General features: G+C 42.6%; 3 protein-coding genes and 1 long non-coding RNA gene across 6 annotated transcripts in view; 2 read left to right on the top strand and 2 right to left on the bottom strand.

Moving 5' to 3' along the window:
• Positions 1-18911, bottom strand: part of kctd2 (potassium channel tetramerization domain containing 2) — a 111650-nt gene that overhangs the window by 42057 nt on the left and 50682 nt on the right. The gene's annotated exons all lie outside the window — the stretch shown is intronic.
• ndel1a (nudE neurodevelopment protein 1-like 1a) lies at positions 1573-14841 on the top strand. Of its 3 annotated transcripts, XM_071926804.2 has the most exons (10): positions 1573-1664; positions 4672-4768; positions 7485-7638; positions 9436-9584; positions 10085-10221; positions 10437-10610; positions 11125-11219; positions 11386-11531; positions 11891-11925; positions 13493-14841. In XM_071926804.2, the coding sequence occupies exons 2-10, from the start codon at positions 4683-4685 to the stop codon at positions 13501-13503; spliced, it is 987 nt and encodes a 328-aa protein (XP_071782905.1). In that variant the 5' UTR covers positions 1573-1664; positions 4672-4682; the 3' UTR covers positions 13504-14841. The 3 variants fall into 3 exon arrangements, with proteins under 3 accessions (XP_071782905.1, XP_071782897.1, XP_071782889.1); XM_071926796.2 differs by lacking the exon at positions 11891-11925 and having other exon boundaries at positions 13496-14841; XM_071926788.2 differs by lacking the exon at positions 11891-11925.
• On the bottom strand, positions 15422-16612 carry LOC144542984 (uncharacterized). Its single transcript, XR_013507566.1, has 2 exons — positions 16404-16612; positions 15422-16191 (listed from the first exon to the last, which is right to left on the bottom strand). It is a non-coding gene; the product is annotated as an uncharacterized LOC144542984 (long non-coding RNA).
• On the top strand, positions 16881-18599 carry armc7 (armadillo repeat containing 7). The gene is made up of 3 exons (XM_071926775.2): positions 16881-17087; positions 17629-17772; positions 17951-18599. Exons 1-3 carry the CDS (start codon positions 17000-17002, stop codon positions 18295-18297), a joined length of 579 nt encoding a protein of 192 aa, XP_071782876.1. The 5' UTR covers positions 16881-16999; the 3' UTR covers positions 18298-18599.

Genomic DNA, 18911 nt, shown 5'->3' with positions numbered 1-18911 from the left:
TCTGTCTTTCTCTCTATTGCACTCCAGCACTGAGTGAATGAGTGAGCCGAGAGCAGCGACAGCGGGCCGGCTTCCCTCAGTGTTTACATCTTTCATAGAAGCCTATATCCTAGAAACCTACCATTGTTCCCCCTGATGCTATAAAACCAAGCCTACTGCTCTCTGAGGCAATTACTGATACCCAAGATGCACAGCAAGACCCAATCCCATGACAGCCCAGGAGTGCTGCATGTGTGGGCAGGGCCAAGGATCTTTAAAGAAACTCAATTCAGACATTGACATTCCCTGGTTTCTGAAACTACTGCCCAGGACCCAAAATGGTTTGTGGGACCTTTGCTGATGTCAAAAGCACGTCAAAAAATTACAGGATTTAATGGATCTAAGGGTAAGAGACTAAACCTGTCATTTTGTTTGCAGTCTGAAACTTTTATATCCCATGTTGTCCCCTCCTCAGGCTGTAGAGCAGCCTCTCCTGCGCTCCTGCAGTATTTTGTTTACTCACGAGATTGCCAGTCAGAAAGGGAAGTCTCTATGACAACTGATCACATTCTCCTCTCACAAAAAGCAGCTCTCATTTAAATATGAAAGCAGGAAGTCTTCTAGTAAGTGAGTGTAAAACCCTGCTGTGTCACACCAACACACTGTTGGCAATGCCCTGCTTAGGACTTCCATCCTACAAATGTTTAGGCATGTAGCCATGTGACCAAAGCATTGCAATGTATAAGCTATAGCCAGCTAGGCCTATACATTTTACAGTTTGTCTTTGTCCCATGTCAGTGTCATATCGTGGGGAAACTGTCATGTTGCTTCATAAAAAGAAGCATCTGATACCATCAACAAGTCTATATGATTGTTGTTGTGGCAAAGATTCTTGGGCCTTATTTTAAAATTTTCCCATCTGTGCGACAGTCAGAGAACTATTCAAAGTTGATAGGCTATCTATCCGACAAGCACAGAATAAAAAGTGCTAACACAAACCTCTCTCATTTTCCCGTAAGACACGTCAAACAGTGACATTCTGGTTAGAGACTCTGTCTCTTTCTTTTTCCTAGATTCTGAAGAACCGTTATTAATTTTCTGCGTTGAGGAGGAAGCCATGATTGGCAGGGATGTTTGGCTTTGCGCTCCCCTTCGGGTTACCAGGCAACAAGTTCAGCGAGTGACGCGTTTGACGTAACATGACGCAGCGTGCGGGTCCAAAACGGTCCGTGTCATTTTAGTGCAATTTTCTACATTTTCAAAAAGTCGTGAGGTTTCCACGTCCGGGGTTTTTGGTTTATGGAAACGAGTAAAATACAAGTGTTTGTAATATGAATGTTGACACAAAGACACTAATGCACTTGGAGACTGCCTTGGGACAGTCCCAGGCACATTCACCTGGGAGTCCAACGAACAGGGAGGTGTCTTCCTCCAGCACTTGGGCAGGATAACTGGACTGTTACCGTTACAACTGATGACCACCAGATGATGCCAACATTCAACACTGACAGAGACGGCTGTATGTATGCGTAGCGCCTGCGTAGCGCCTGCGCAGCTGTGAAGCCTGTGAGCAGCTCACTGACAGCAGAGCAGAGCAGCGGGCAGACGGAGGAGAGCAGACTGGCTTCAGCTCAGACCAGATCAGCGAGCAGGATGGACTGAAAACACAACCGTGCGATGTTCAGGTAGGTTACTGAACCTCTAACACTTTAGTCATCTCCTCTCATTTTTGTAAAACACAAGAAAACTGTAATACAAGCAAAATAGCTAGGATTCTGCCGTTGGCCAGCCAGCATCGCCTGTTTGTTCGGTTGGCGGCTCGCACACCCATTTTGACAGCTGAGCTGAGCATCATCACTCTGTATTTTCACTCGTTCATTTTGGTGTAATTTGAGATTTTGCTTTAGATTGTATTTCCATCGATAGCGGTTGCTAGATTGAACATATTCTCAGTGTTATTTACATGTATTTCTTGTGAGAAAACATTTTGTTTATTATTACCCCACCATGTTGGCCAGCGTGATTGTTGTTGCTAATGCTAGATGGCTAAAAATGACTGTCATCTACCAAGTGTCAGTTTTCAGCCTGGCAGCTTTCCTATTGGGATTAGAAATTTGTTAGGATGCACTGAAGATCAGTATCTATAGCATGACATTATACAGTGTATCCCTGTGTGACCATCAATCTCAGAAATATGATCAGGACCTAATTGGCAAAACCCACCTAAACTCATCAAATTCATCAAATTTTACCCACTATTTTAGGCTGACATAAATCTTTACGTAAATTCATAGTGTAGGTCTACATTATAGTAAGTAGTATCAATTTCATGTAGGTTACGTGAACATGGCTTTAAAGGATGCTTTTCTGAAAATATAATTGATTTGATAAGCAAATCGCAGACCTATTCTATGAAGCTGTGAAAATGGGTTGTGTTGCTTTTGCCATGCTTTACTAAGTAGCTTTGCAATACTACTTTAAATTTCCCCCTAGGCTGTGGATCACATGGTTTAATATCACCCAGTTGTATGGACGAAAATGTCTTTTTCTAGCTAAATTATTCAGTGGATCCCAGAATGAATTTTTGCTGTGCAACATATAGAAGTAATAGACTGTGAGGCTTTGGCTGTATCAGAACTCCTTTCTTTCTGACCTGTAGGATTTCTGGTTTTAGATTGAGCTGTTGATTTCAGTGTTCATCTCTTACTGCCTGCTGTTCAGAGTTCTTCCAGATGCATCCCTTGTTGGTTGTAAGTGTTTAATTGCATGTCAAGTGGACACATCTCTATTCACCTTGATGCTAGAGATCAGCATTATTTTCTGCTCCACTGTACACAACAGAAGCTTCTATTGACCTCGCTCCCGCCTCTGCTTTTCTCTCTATTCTCCCTCTCTTACTTGTACTTTGTCTCTCACCGACCATTCTTGTTGATTATCACTTTCCAGGTTGTTTTACTAGGCCATGTCCTTCCAATAGTTATGCTAGGTGTTATCTGACACTTGGTTGCATGCCTGTGCCAATCACAATGCCAAGAGTTGAGTTTCTACCAGATCAGATTGCCTTTTGTTTCAATTTTCATGAAAAAAAGGTCTGATGGAGTTGTGGAATCGCACCAGACTTGGGTCAACTGTAGTTCGCTGTTGCACTTGTAAGCTACAGACTAGCTGGGAAGGGAACTCACTCCTGTTGGGTTAACACAGAGCATGGCACTGTACACTGATACTAATGGGTAGCATCATACGCCTGATTTTAAAATCTAGACTTCTGGCACCAGCGTGTTTATAGGCTATTTGGTGGCTGCATGTGAAAGTGAACAAGCATGAGGGTTTACGAGTCAGTCACTATCCTTTACTTTAACTTGTTATCTCTGCTTTCATCTGCGGCTATTGTGCTGCAGGCATTTTGTATTCAATTTGGTTTCATTCAGCTGGGGACACAAAATGGAAAGTGAGTGAAAGCAACCCTTAGGTTATGATGAATGGAGCACAGAACATGAACCTGTTTAGGTCCCATGAGGGCAGAAATATCATCTTCTGGTTGGGGAGGGAAGTGGTTTTGGAGCCTAGCGTTGCAGGCTCAGAGCTTTCCTGTGTCTGTAAATAAACACGGAGTAATATGACAACAGCTTTCCTAAGATTTACTAGTTTCCCGTTTACGCCTCGGTCTCGTTCCCATCGGCCGCTGCTCAGAACTGGTTTGGTATTCAGGGGTTTACCTCCAGCCTTCTCTCTCTAATTATGAGTCACTGTGATGAATGAGGCTCCTGGCCACATGTTACCTCTGGGAACTATAGGAATGTCTTTTTTATTTTAATCAGCACTTCACTAGTATCTAGGTCTGCCCAATGGAGATACAACATGTAAGAGCTGCTTTACGAGCAAGAAGCACTGGAGTAAATAGTTCTGCTGTTGCTCTGCTGGATGTAAAAGGTTGCTTAAAGCTATAAGAAGTGACACAATGAACTCTTGATTTGTAGATTTATTAAATATGCTGTGATGCTGTTGAGTGCTATGATTTAGTTTGCGATGTGTGTTTAAAATTTGAAGAAGCTGGGAATCATATGGAGAAAGCTGTATTGTCAGCAGCAGTTGTGTTTTTTATTTCTTTTTTTCTTTATTTGTAATGTAGTTGTCTTGCCTCTCCTTTTAAAGCATATTAAAGGAATGTGGATTGGATGCTGTGAAGCTGTGCAGTCAAATCCCTATCTGTACTGGAGGATCCAGTTCTCTGTGTATCCTAATCCTCAGTGTTTTGAGACTGTGGGAGTCTGGAGGGGGGGGTGCGCTTTTGATGATTAATTCCCAGCTGAGGTTTAAATCATTGATCTATAAGGCTTCCTCTGACTTGATGAGACTTGATGCTTCGTCTCCAGTTGATGGTCGTCTTGTTACGGACTGTGGGTTTTTGGGACTAAGGGAGATTGCAGGCTTGGAGGTGAAGCTAGAAGAAGTCTGAAAAATCATACAGACTTAAGAAGAGAGAGGTTTGCTGTCATTGATGGGACACAAAACTGAGAAAAATGGTTTGTGCAGGATGTTGTGATGATACTGTTGATTGGTGGTCAGGCCCATCAGTTTGTCACAGCAGTCTGAATGACGGATGCTCTCGGTGATGCAAACGGCTGTTATTATCTGTTACTTTATCCTGTAGTACCGTAATCACCCTTCTTTCTTGACTTCTTTCTCTCTCAGATTTGTTTGCCATGGAAACAGAGATGATACCAAAATTCTCCTCAAAAGATGAGGAAATTGACTTCTGGAAGGCTCTTTCCCTCAAGTACCAGAAAAGGTATGTAACAGGCACAAGTTTGCATGATGTGTTTCCCCTTCAGTTAAACTGTGTCAGTATTATTTCAGCTCTTCAGTCACGTTTACTTGGCTTAAACCGTGACTCAGGCTGCACCCTAATCTTTTTCCATCATACCGATCAGTTCGGACCAAAATCTCATTAAATGCTTCCTCTATAGAGCTACTTACGTCTGTAACTTGTTATCGTCACTTTGTGTGCGTGGGAGCCGCACCGCCACAGGAATGCTTCACCTGCTAGTTTTGTCAGACGCCCGTTCTCGCTCTCATTCAATTAAAAAGCGGTATTGGCAGATCCAGTTACACCTTTGAAAGAGCCTTATGTGAAGCCAGAAGCGAGAGCTCCCTTGAAAACCTCTCCCTTTTCCCCCAAGCGACAGATCCTGTTTCACATAAAACATAAAAGGCTTTCATGCCTCTCTGTCCGCCTGTCTTTCAATGGGTTTATATAATGGTGCCGTTCCTCTGTTCCTGCTATCGTCATTGCGCAACATTTTAGTGATCTAAAGACTACTAAAATTAGCCACACCGGGGTATTTCCCTCAATCAGAGCCTGCGTCTCACAGCACGACGCTTCATCAACACCAGAAATCACTGATTAAAGTCTCAGTGGACAGAGGAAATGAGCTTAGGCTTACACCCAGTTATGTAACAGTCTCCAGACAGTTTAGACACCTTCCAAGTCAAGGCTACAACGATTGTGAGTGTGTGGTATGTTTGAATTAGGTATTTTCTTCACTTAATATTACATCTTAGCTTGTAAGATTACAATCTTGTTATATTAGGGTTTCCCTTGGCTTTTACAGAGGCTTTCGTGGTAACAACACTAGTGGCTCTGCAGTTGATGTGGGGGGATTTAAGCTTCTCTAAGAGCACACAATAACTTCAAACATACATTTTGTAAACCATAAGAGAAGAACAGGCAGAACTGGAATTGATTCAAAAACGTCACGCATGGAAAACAGAGAAAATGCATTGCATATTTCATATTGTCATAGAAGTGGTAAGAAAAAAAACACAAGTAGACCGCCCAAGGGTTTAATAAGCAGGAAAACCCTTGTATAGGAATGGATTCAAAATGGATTTTCTGGAGCCAGAAAATGTTACTTGAAGATTCCTCCAAATGCTTGAGGATTTCCTCAAAATTAGCGTTCTGTTGCACAGGACTATTTTGAGCCCAGGTGAATTACAGTGAAGAGGATGCACCGGTGTGCAAATGGATGTCAGCCAGGAGAATCCAACATTATCCAAGTAAAATCAGTTCAAAGGGCAGAAGGGGCTTCTTTTAAACAAACTGCAGATGTAGGAAGACGTGTCCTGCTGGGTTTAAAGTGCATTCACTGCCCCCCGGTGCTGCCTCACAGAGCTGCCCCACAGTGGGCTGAACACTAAGTTTTTAAATGGATTTTCTGGCTCCATGCCAGCCCCGACCCCTTCAGGTCACATGCCGTTAGCGTGCCATGACCCCTAGCTGTTCCAGTTACCATTTTTAGACAGGCGTGTGTGTGTGTTCATCCATGGCCATACTGTATCAACAGACACTTACATAACCACCACTTCCCGGTAAAGCTGGCCAATGACCGGACATCCTATCTGGTTTTTATGTAATGTCAGAGAACCTCATTCACGGGAACGTCAGGCTTCTGAGACCGGCCGGTCTAACTGAATGTGCATAATGATCTTAAAAACATCAAAATATCAATCCTGTTGATGTGCAGTTCTTGGTATTTCCCTTGTTGATATATGCAACTGAAAGCATATAACTGCAAATCTCAATCCACCTGGTGTTCTGAAAGGTTTTGTTTTGGTAGAGCCTCTGGTTCAAATAAGCAAGGTTGTACTAAATCTACTCATGGCCTGTTACATAGTCGTTTCCCTCAGACAAAATGTGGTGAAATGTGTATGTAAACAGACATTGACCTGCACAGTCATTGACCTGCACACTTTTCACAATAGTCCTCAGTCTAGGTTGTCTAACTTAATCATTTCTTTGTGAATCCATTTTAAAATCTATATGGGAAAGTGTTGTAGTACTATTCGCATAAACAGTAAATATCAGCAAATATACCCACATCCTGATTAACAGAAAACGCTGAGCTGATTCCTGAAACTGCCCAGTAAACAGGAAAAGTTTTGAGCTGCTGACAGGATGGATCCTACAACACATTTCCATCACTGTCAAGGATATACAGAACACACATGATTATATAACTGCAACACTGCATCCTGAAAGTGGATCTGAACTACTTCAGCTAACAGTGATTTTTGGTCAAAGCACAGTTTATGATATTGTTAAATTCCCTTTCTGAGAAGCTTTAAACATCATTTTTTCAGTTAATATTTTGTAGTCCAGTAGAAGGCCTAGCCTACTTCTTGCTGTTTAAAGCCAGATGCAGATTATAAGACTGTGAAAATTCATATTTAACATCTAAATTCTCTAAACCACCCACCCTCACTTGGCTGCAGCATAGGTGACACAATAGCATAAATATGAAGATGGTTTGAGGTTGGGGGATAAGATTTAGGCCACCAGCTCCAATGGCAAAAATTCTGTTAGTATGCTGTTTTCCCAGTTTAACAGTTGATGATGAATGCACCCTCCCGCTGTGTCTCGTGTGGCTTGTGTGTATCGACCTCGTTCTGTCTCTTCTGTCTGGGCTTGTTGTCTAATGCCTTCTCTCTCCCTCTCCTGCCCACAGCTACCAGGAGGCCCAGGAGGAGCTGCTGGAGTTCCAGGAGGGGAGCAGGGAGCTGGAGGCGGAGCTGGAAGCACAGCTGGGCCAGGCCGAACATCGTATGAGGGACCTGCAGTCCGAGAACCAAAGACTCAGGAACGAGGCTGAATCGCTCAAGGTAACTGCAGAAGTTTGGCAATGAAACAATCTGTGACTCAGGTTGGACCCAGGTCGCCTCTGTTTGAGGGAAAATAGCCTGACACATGAGAAAGTAGTGATGATAAAACCAATGTTCTATTAGGCTACAGTTAAATTTGTCATTCCATTGTTTGGTTTATTTATCTGTCTACGTAGTCAGTCAATTGCTTGTTTATTTAAACAAGCAACCATCTCCATTATGTGGTATTGAAGGCCCCAAACCTTGGCTGTGCATATGACATTGCCTGTGAATGTGGATTTATGATGAGAGTAGCATTATGTATATGTGCCTAACCTTGAAAATACCTTAAGCTTGCACACTGAACCAAGGAGGTACAGCGTGTCTACATCCATACCCTTGAGTTAAATATTTGATAGGCTTTTTGTTGCCGTCTTATATCACCACTCGTCCTTGAGTGTAGTCTCCTGGGAGTGGAGAGAATAGGAATCACACTGTAACAGCTGCTGCTGGCTTGATGCACTCTTTTTTTATTATTATTATTATTATTATTATGGAGGCAGCTCACCCAGTCAGGTGGTAAGGGGCCAGAGGCGTAGTGGGATCACAGCATGAAGGGCCAGTAATAAAACCACATCCCATGCACTGGAGCCACAGAATATAGGGCAATAAGTTGCCCTCTGCATAAACGATACTGCACAGTCCTACTCTCTTGAGTCTGAGTCTGCCAGAGACCTAACTCAGACATTTATGATTTCAATTTATCAGCCCCAGTCAGGAGTATAGTACTGGAGACAGCATGGCTCTTACTTTGGAATTCATGTGCAATCTAAATGGTAATCTCACTTACGTGAAGTGGAGAGGTACGTCTCTTTTCCAGTCTCAGCTCTTCTGGACACCTGTTCTGTCCTAAACTGGCCGCTATTCGGATCCAGCTGTGCTCCTTTATGACTCTCATACATAATGCATCAGACGGCGTCTCTCATTCTTGTTCTCGCTCCATAATTAGCGAAGGGGGATGGCTCATCTCGGTGTCCATGGTCACATTATGTTTCCAGCCATGTGAGTCAAGTCACCAGCAGTGAGATGTGTGTGTGTGCCAAGGCGTCTGTCATGTCCCGCTATTTCAACAGAACTGGCTATTCCAGCCAAGCAGTAGACTGCACACATCAAGTGAATTCATACCTTTGTTTGGGGAACATGCCACACCAGTGACATCAGTGAGTTTTAGGAATTTCAGGAATGCATTCTTGCTCACTTGTGACTCTTATTTGCTTAGATTAGATACAGTATTTTTCCACATTGTTGCCACTTTGCAGTATATAGCATGTCACAGCATAACATGTAGCCTAATTGTGTTGTTTTTGTCGCTGTCATATTAATGAGACGTTCTGAATGACACTCTGGGGCAAACAGAGGACAGTCTGGCCCAGGTTCGGCTGGTTTTAATTGATTCAGACGCGATAGCAACAGCGGATATAGGTCAGACATACAGACAGGCCCAGCAATATCTATTGAGCTGATTGTCCCAGAGCTGGTGGGGATATAGGTCACACATCACTTCCCTTGCCTGAGAACGGTGGAGCAGAGGGGGGAAAAATAAGGGGAGCACTGAAAAATGGATGATAAAATGTAGGTTAACTGTGGTTGGAGGCGCATGGGGGGGCTGTTTAGAAATCTTTCTCTATATGAAGCTCTCCTGTCCAACTTGTGTTACATTAAAGGATTGCATGTGAACAACCTGTGTCTCTTTGTCTCTAACCTGTCCTATTTCACCCCTCTCTTTCTCCCTCCTCCTCTCCCTCCACCCCCCTCTAGGACAAGGTGGAGCATCAGTACACGCAGAGCTACAAGCAGATCTCCATGCTGGAGGACGACCTCGGCCAAACGCGCAGCATCAAGGAGCAGCTCCACAAATACGTCAGAGAGCTGGAGCAGTCCAACGATGACTTGGAGAGAGCCAAAAGGTCTGTATGTGCTCCCCAGCAAAATACAGCTTAAAAGAACAGAATGGTCCACCCAAAATTACTCCTGCACACTTTATTCAGGTGCAGAAGTGATACCCTGTATGTGGAATCAATGGATCATTTAATGGATTCTCCTTTTTAAGATTTGAAGTCCCTCTGTTGCATCTGATTAAAACAAAAAACCTGCCACATTATATATATATATATATATATATATATATATATATATATATATATATATATATATACGTATATCAGTGAATTAGTATTTTGTTGTTGGGACAATACAGAGTAGAATAATCATTTATAGGCAGAGAGGATATACAGAAGGCAGCTCCTGAAGAGGATGAGTATCATTCTCTCCTCCCCTTGAGCTCAGTTGTCATGACCTTTTGTGCAACACATGGAGTGAACGAAATGTTTTTAATTCTTTTTGTTTGATTCTCTAAATCTCAACATTGCTTGCTCCTTTTTCTCCCTCTTTCCGTTCCTTTCTGCAGAGCTACTATCGTGTCTCTGGAGAACTTCGAGCAGCGTCTGAACCAGGCCATAGAGAGGAATGCCTTCCTGGAGAGCGAGCTGGATGAGAAGGAGTCGCTCCTGGAATCTGTGCAAAGATTAAAGGACGAGGCCAGAGGTGATTATTGACTGGCTTTTACTAATGAGCCAAGCTGTCACTCACCTCTTCCACTCATTAGCATATAATCACTGCGCCTCTTCTCTTCTTTTTTTTTTTAACAATTGTGTGAAGTTGCAAGATCTGCCTTCCCACAAATTTGTAGGAGTTGTTGTGGGTTGTGTCCTCGGCAGATCTGGGGCAAACATTGAAACATGTTGTGTTTTGTGTGGCAGACCTGCGGCAGGAGCTTGCTGTGCGAGAGAGGCAGACAGACGTGACCAGGATGTCTGCTCCAAGCTCGCCCACTCAGGACAACGAGAAGATGGATACGGCTGTGCAGGCCTCTCTCTCCCTCCCTGCCACCCCACTGGGCAAGGGTCTGGACAATGCCTTTGCCAACCCAACAGGTAGCAGCAACCGGTCCTTTACAATTCCACCCACTCAGTCCATCCTGTTTTCTCATGGGGGTTCACGATTCGATACAACCACGATACGATGTAATAAAAAATACAAATTAAATGACAACAAAGTATGACTGCAGAATTATGTTTATTTCTGAGCCACAAATCTTTCTAGCAATGGCACTGGCTTGTTAGAATGTAAACAAAAATTTAAAAATGTCACTGCAAAGTGCAAGTAATATAATTTTGATGGAGAGCTTGTGAAATTGTGATGGTCAAGCCGTTTCATTTGTGATTACTGCAGCAGAATAAAATGGAGCTAATATCACGATTAATTTTTCTGCCCTATGATACGTATTGCCACATTCTTATATTGTGATATATTGAATTTCGATATATTGTCCCATCCATAATTTAATATAGCCTGCATTCTGCTGGTTTGTTCGTCGATTGACACATCTACTCTATATGTCAATGTACACATCTCACTAATTATTCATTTATTTACCCTCCTACCCAGTGTTGTCAAATGGCTGTGGCAGCAACTCGCCGCTGACTCCCTCTGCCAGGATATCAGCACTCAACATCGTCAGTGATTTACTCCGGAAAGTAGGGGTGAGTCATTCATTCTGAGTCTCTGCACACACACTCGGTGTCACTGTTAATCCCGCAGATTTGCTGACCCTTTCTCTCCTACTGTATTACACGCTGCCAGTAGAAAGTCCCCGTCTTTCCACAGGGTGGGAGAGTGTCATCGTCTGTTTGCATTTGTCCCTCGCAGGCTCTGGAGTCCAAGCTCGCCGCCTGCAGGAACTTCGCCAAGGACCAGAAGGCCAGGAAGGCGTACGCTATTGAGAACGGAAACCTGATCAACGGCAACACGGCCAAGTTCTCTCAATCGCTCCACACATCATATTTTGACAAAGCGTGAGTGAAACCGAACCGTCCGCCTCCGCCACTTCTCTCATCTCTCACCGACTCACACCTTAGTCATTTGTGATGAGTGAGAGCAGTTTTTTTTTGTTTTTTTGAAGGACAATTTGTTACAAGAATCCTACGATGAAATGTGTTTACTCCTGCGATATCGAGTTGCTCCCTTTAAAGCATAAATTCTCTCAGATGTTTTATGGATGCATTAGTAGGCCTGGCATTTCATTAAAGTAATCGCAGCGTGTTGTGAATGCATGTTAAATGTTTTTTGTGATGTGGATGATGGAAGGCTTTTGATGATGAGATGGATGATGGGAGAGGAGTGTCTGAGACCTGTGTGTGTTTTTTCCCAGCAGGACAGAGATGGTCATATTCCCTGCATTGATTCTGGGTAAACGGAAACTGAGTGTGGTGGGGCGCATGCATGCTGCTGCTGATTTTAACAAGTCTCTTTTCCAATGTAGAACCCATAGAAATAACCACTGTGGGCTAGATGAAGTCCTCCCCACTAACTCTCCAAGGGTGGTGGTGGTCGTGATTGTCTTGGTGCTGGAGTTTTCCCATGATTTTTAACACTAAGCTGACCTAATAGATCCTCATCTCCTTCCTGTCTGTCTACTAGTTTGAGTTGTTTTGTCCTAGATCCTACCATTAACTGATTAATTCCATTTTAAAATGAATAGATCTTTGTTTTGATGTGTGTTTTGCATTGTATCTCAATCATTAACTTACTGGCTAAAGCCTCCAGCAAAAGAATAACCGAATAAAAGTGGAACTGCTGTTAACAATCAATGTTATTTAACGTCAAAAGCGCCGTTCAATCCTATTTAGTGCTGTGTCACTCTCCTATGCACTGCTGCTGGGGTTGGCAACACTTCCTTGATGTCTGATGCAGCGGTGGAGAGAGCAGGGACTGGTGGTGCGACAGCGTAGTGTTTCTGCTGTGTGAGGGAGAACTACAGAGGCCGAGTGTGCAGATTGAGGCACGGGACACACAAGGGCACATTGTCTGTCTGGTTTCAGCGCGGGGAAGTGTTACGGAGAAGCTGCTCACTTTGAGTCCGGCTTGAATAGCAAAAGTTGTCGGTTGGCCTGTTTTGTCCCACAGATATCGGACTTAATGTACTGGAGCAAATCAGAATGAACTTCTGTTGAGCATGGGTTTCAGTTTACGTTTAATTTGATTGTAAGCATTCTGTCATTGTACACTGAAAGCTGAGTGCCAGAATCCTGATTTAGACCTAAACCATAAGTGAGGTATGCTGATAACAGTCTGACAATGGCCTATAAAAGAAAGCAGTTGAACCAGTCAATCAGGCTAACTCAAAACTTGCTTCCCACACAGCAAAGGCTACTTTTAGTTCTAGACTATTATAGACTATTAGACTATGAGATCTGTTGATGCCATCAGGTTCCATTTTTAGCAGCACGTGCATGGTGCTCCACTTGTGCCACATAGTCTCCATATAGTATTTCTAGTGTCCCCTGTGTGTCAGATGGTGACAGAGTCGAGTCAGGAGGATAATGAGGACAGAATGACAAGTGACCTTCTGGGTCTCAGGTCAATGCTTTCCGCTGTATTGGCAACAGCCGCTAGAAAGTGCCAGTGTGCCTGGGGAGTGACATTGACAGTGACTGTAAATGGCTCCTGTGGTTTGGCAAGCAGAGAAGCTGGCAGGGAGCAGGGCAGGAGGGTTTAAACTGATGCCAATCTGCTCTCTGATGTGTTTTTTTTTATGATTTCCATGTTAATCCTTCATCATGTTGACTCTTATCATTCTTTTCAGTCAATCAGCCTTCATTTAAAGAGTGATGAGGCTTTAATTTTTAACTTAATTCGGTGACAATTAAAGTACATTATACTATCAATAGCTGGTAATAGGATAATTGGCGTATTGGGTGATGAGACATTTCTATATCCCTAATGTAACCCTGTGTTGTTTCTGTGTGTGTTGCAGCAGGACAGTGAACGGACTGGAACCTGGCAGCCTGACAGCCATCACCGCCCCCCCCTCTGCCTCCTCCCCAGGCTTGGTGCCCCTCGCTGTGTGACAGTGACCCCCCCTCCACCCCAGTCCCACCCCTCCACCCCTCCTGCAATGGAAAATTACACGTCTAAGAAGAGAGAAGCACAGTGCGGACAACCAACCAAGCCCCGGACAAAAGAGAGAACACAAAACGGCTAACACTGTAAAACACTGATGTACCAAACTCTTCCGTCTCTTCACATTCAGTCTCTCTCTGTGTGTTGTTCTGACTCTATACTTGTGCTTTGGTCCTGCTGTATCTATGGGTCCCTGTCTGTATATTTTATATGTGCTATACTCTGTTTTGTTTTACTGGCTTGTACAAAGACGGTGCCCACTCTACTTCCACACACATCTTAAGATTCCTTGAGGATCTTCCCTGATTTGTCAGATGGTTACTATGTGCACCAAATTGTCTAAACAGAGAAACGTTATGCAATTATAACTTGTTCTTGGCTGGAATTTTTGAGAAGAACACAGTTTAATATGAATATAGTTATGTTTTTTTATTTAAACACTAAGTAGCAATATCTTTTCAATTTAAAGGACAGAGTTAAGTGCACTCACATCCACTACTGAAACACTGTTTGAATGGAAATAACATTTAATGGGTTGGCACATGTACAGATGGCCTGGAATAATTGTGTGCCACATGGCCTTTTGCCTAACAGGCAGACATCAATTATTGATGGTTCAAAATGTCCAACATTAAACTCAAAGGCCCATATTGCTTTTTAAGTCTTAACTGGTGGATAGCTAAAGAATCTAATGCATTTTGACTTTGCGACTCTACTGTTTATTGCATTTTATTTCTATTTGGTTTCAAAACCGTCTGAAAAAGGAAGGGAAATCTTTTGTGTCATTGTGGTGAGTCTAACATCTATCCTTTATTGAACTAGGTGACATGATGTGTACAATATTGGTCATATTGATCGTTATTTATAGACAGCCAATAAAACTGTGCTGTCATGATGTTCAGACCAGTTAGCCAGTATTCTTTTATTCTGTAGTAAAAATGTTTTATCCTGGTATTGTAGCTGGCATCTGAATTTATTTAAATTTTTTTTAAGATTTCACAAAACCTGTGTTCAGTACTGTACACTACAAGAGGGTGAAGCACCTTGACCTTGTGCGAACTTTATATTTTCACTTTTTTTTTTTTTCATTTTCATTCAAGTGCAATATTGCCTGTTTGTCATTGTACATAGGTTTGTTAATTTATTTCAGATTGCTTTTATGGCATGTTTTAATAAAATATGTAATTATATTCCATCTATTAAGCTTGTGATGTTTGATCAGTTCTTACTTTTGAGGAAATTAAATGTGATTGATCTTAACAGGTAGGGACAAAACATATTGTTTTCCAATTAGCATTTAAAATGAACACTGAACATATCTGTGGTTATATCATAGATTTTAATTTTGGGAACAAATTTTGTAGTTGAGCTCAACAAGTGTGGATAAAACCTCAGCCTTTGTTTCTCTTTCTGTGTGTGTGTGTTTCTTCTATTTATTCATTTTTTGGTTCAGGTAATTTTGGTTTCAGTTCCATATCCATCCTATTCTGGATTTATTCATGTATAAGACATATCACTCCATGGATGTAGCCCATGAAACATTTTTATTTGGAGATGTAATACTGATCCTATACTTCAAATGTATCAATGTTATTTTTTATTCTCTATAGCAAAGGTGACCTGCGATGGCTCACAGCCCTTTATTGTAGGTCAGTGCTCACAACCATTGAATGAATATAGAGAATACACTGGTGTAGTCAACACTGCCACATAGTGGATAAGTTTATAATTACAAGAAACATTAATAAGAAGTAGCTGATATTTGAAAGAATGACTGCCAGAATAGCATTTAATCATTTATATTCATGTCTCAAAATAGACACAAAATAATAAATTACATTTCCCATTCATGGGATTGGCCATTATCCTAAATGATCTGAACTGATTTCTGCATTGCCAGGTTCATCTGTTGCTGCTGCATTAATCTGAGTACAAACAATTTGGCTTCTTGCACAGCAAAAATCTTCAGCACAGGTGTGTTCACTGTAGCAAACCAACAACAGTATAGACTTTGATAAGCATCTTAGGGCCAGATAACCTTTGTTTTACTGCAAGCCAAGGTATAAAGATTAACTCGGCAGATCCGTTGATTCACTGATTGATTGATTAGTGAAAGCAGGCCCAGAGCATTTCAACACCTTGCTTTCACAAGGCGGATGTCTTCTTCACACGAGTGAATCATTTCTATACAGTCGAGTATATCTAGGATGGCCACATCTGAAGACTTATTCAACATTATTCTCTGGCCCTTTACTATCAAAACACCCCTCCCATCAAAACACTGTTTACATTGAAAGGCCTTATTGTGGTGTGTGAACATGAAACAAGAATGCCTTCATTTGTAATTCAAGTTCAGGTGGGTTGTCTAGTCCAGTCCAGTGTCCTCGGTGCCCAGTGGGTCAAAGGTCAAGGATTCACCTGCTCCCTCCTCCCTTCTTCTCAGCCAGCTCCTCCATCTGCCTCTGTCTCCTCTCCAGGACCTCCATCAGCTTGGCATCATTGCGGGCACGCTCCTGGGCCCTGAGCTCTGCCACGTCCTCAAAGAAGAGGTGCCTGGGGAAGGAAGGAGTACATTGATGGATGAATGAATGAATAAACAGTGTAGTTGGCAGCTGCTGTGCACAATACTGACACTGTAAAGAAAAGTGAACCAAGGTAGTCTGAACGGCGCACAGCAGGTTTACTGCAACCTCTTGCAGTAACCAGATAATGTATTTGACATTCACAGGTAGCAATGCAAACAAAAAACACAATGTCACACCTACCTATTGAAGAAGGCAGTGGCTAGTCCCACAATCAGTGTCCCAAACAAAACTGGTTTCGTAAGGCGCTTTGCAGCAGACAACTGGCGCTGCTTCATGGTAGAAATTCCAGCAATTTACAGCCAAAGTATCGATACAAACTCAATTAGCTTTTCAGCTGTCCCTTTCAAGTGACCATTAACGTAACTGCTGTAACGTTACACACCTCTCAAAATTGGCTGTGACCTCCTTCATGGTAGTGCAGTAACTCACGTACCACGACTTCCGTTCCCCGTTATTATGAAACAAAAATACCTACAGTTCCCTTATGTTTGAAAGTTAATAAAAAGTTATAAATGTCGTGATTTTGCACGTGTAAAATAAATTTTAAGTTTTGAGTTAATACCACAATTTATATTAAAACGTACTGAAGTGTAGGCGGAACACAATTCGTGGCGAGCCGTATTGTTTCACGGACACATTACAGAGACGGACCAATTCGTGAAGTTATTTGAAACGAATGTAATATCAGTGGCGGTGTAGATGATTAAATTTCTTTATTAGCCAACCAGACCCCTGACTGATGAAAGATTAAAGGAACATTAAAGGTTTTGATAAAGATGTCGAGGAAAGGCTCGTCCGATGCCTCTGACCGGTTTGAATATTTACAAACACTGGTCACTGAATTTCAGGACACCGACAGTGAAGGTGCGTATAGGTGTGTTAGTTAGGTCAGTGGTTCCCAAAGTGTGGTCCGGGGACCTCCAGGGGTCCTGAGGGGTTCACAGCAAAAAGAGGAATAGGTTAATTTCACTTGCATTTCCCCTATTAGCAGAACACACGACGAGAGGATGCATAAGGTGACTATTGTTATGTAGGCTAATTCTTTCTCAAGTCATATCTAAGTACATTGGGTCTTTCCAGTGGGGGTCCTTGACATGAAAAAGTTTGGGAACCCCTGAGTTAGGCAACACTAGAAGGTACGCGCCCTTCTCTAAACGGTAAAGATAAACCTTCAAAGTGTTTCTTGACAACACACACGTTATGTTTACATTGACTTTGGCATTATGTATGAATAAACATCAGTCTTTACAGTTTACAGCATAGAATATCATGAAGGACAAAGTCAAACTAACATGCTATATTAAAATATCTTGCTTTCATATAATTTAATGAATTTGTTCTACTATAGTTGTTAGTTATTGTTGTTGTTTAGTTATAGCTAAAATAACCTGTTTCACTTTATCAGAGGCAAAGGAGCAGGTGTTGGCTAACTTGGCCAATTTTGCGTACGACCCAAAGAACATGGAGAATCTGAGGGAGCTGCAAGTGGCTGACCTCTTCCTGGACATGCTCACTGAGGAGAACGAGAACTTTGTGGAGTTTGGGATGGGTGAGTGTCGCACCCACAAACACACTAGGAAAACCCTTACACACACTTGGAAATATATAGCATCCTTTTCCCATTGCTTTACACAGACACATTATCAAATAGTTCTGTCGCTCATTCTAAAACTATCATCAAGTGTTCATCACTTTAATCAGGTCTTTTGCATGTGTCATGTTCTTAGGGGGGTTGTGCAACCTCAGTATGGACCGGGAATGCCGGGACCTCATCCTGCAGAGCGGTGGCATCCCCTTGGTCACAAACTGTCTGTCAAGCCGGAGGGAGGAGACCGTCCTGTCAGCCATCACTACCCTTATGAACCTCACCACGGCCTCATCGCGCTCGGAGATCACCGATCCAGCCGTGCTGCAGTGCATGCTGCGCTTCTCCCTCTCAGAGAGCCCCCGCCTGCGCAACCTGGCCACCGTGTTTCTGCAGGACTGCTGCACTGAGGGGCAGGTGGCCAGGGCCGAACAGCAGATGCAGGGGCAGCATCAGACGGCACTCGGGATCCCTCTGCCCAAGGACTAAGTGGCTGGAAACTCTGGACAATATAGCAACAGCTGAGGAATTCATGTGGGGGTCTACTCTCTGTGAGAGTGTAAGAAGTAACCGATTGTTAAAGTTCTAGCATTTTTTTATTCTAAAGTGACAATTAGGATTCAGGATATATTATCGCATAACATTTTTTTTTCCATCATCCATATTTTGATGTCAACTATCCAAGCTATTTAGATGAAAAGGACAGATTTTGGATGGAGGTGCTGATGTCATGTGCTGGCAACAGATATCAGACTTTCAACAGATTAAAAACTGAAACAAAAGTGTAAAAAGTTCTCCCTGTCTCCAAATACCACCTGTTTTATTTATATGTAGATATGGTACAGTACGTTAAGAGAGACTATGAGCAAGAATGAAGATGCAGGATAAGACCAGTCAACCAGTCATAAGAACTGGTGGAGCACCATAAGTTGTGTGGTGAGATTCTTCTCTGACGTGTGCAGTCTCCCACAGGCCGTGAGTTATGATTAGCTGTGGCAGTCGAGTGTGTCTTCTCATGCATCTTTTTTTCCCCTAGAGTGTGGATTCAACCTGTAGTCCCTGGCTACTGGCTGGCATTTTGCATTCAGCATTTGCCATCGTCT

The sequence above is a fragment of the Centroberyx gerrardi genome, chromosome 20, assembly GCF_048128805.1.
Source record: "Centroberyx gerrardi isolate f3 chromosome 20, fCenGer3.hap1.cur.20231027, whole genome shotgun sequence".
NCBI lineage: Eukaryota > Metazoa > Chordata > Actinopteri > Beryciformes > Berycidae > Centroberyx > Centroberyx gerrardi.
The sequence above is the reverse complement of the archived record's forward strand: the minus strand, read 5'-3'. Positions and strand labels throughout refer to the sequence as shown.

Excerpts from the sequence above, each read along its gene's own strand:
- ndel1a (XM_071926788.2), top strand. The coding sequence starts at position 4,683 with ATGGAAACAGAGATGATACCAAAATTCTCCTCAAAAGATGAGGAAATT. Across the intron at positions 10,222-10,436 it reads ATTAAAGGACGAGGCCAGAG|ACCTGCGGCAGGAGCTTGCT; the intron begins GTGATTATTGAC and ends TTTGTGTGGCAG. Across the intron at positions 11,220-11,385 it reads ATTTACTCCGGAAAGTAGGG|GCTCTGGAGTCCAAGCTCGC; the intron begins GTGAGTCATTCA and ends TGTCCCTCGCAG.
- armc7 (XM_071926775.2), top strand. The coding sequence starts at position 17,000 with ATGTCGAGGAAAGGCTCGTCCGATGCCTCTGACCGGTTTGAATATTTA. Across the intron at positions 17,088-17,628 it reads TCAGGACACCGACAGTGAAG|AGGCAAAGGAGCAGGTGTTG; the intron begins GTGCGTATAGGT and ends TCACTTTATCAG. Across the intron at positions 17,773-17,950 it reads CTTTGTGGAGTTTGGGATGG|GGGGGTTGTGCAACCTCAGT; the intron begins GTGAGTGTCGCA and ends TCATGTTCTTAG.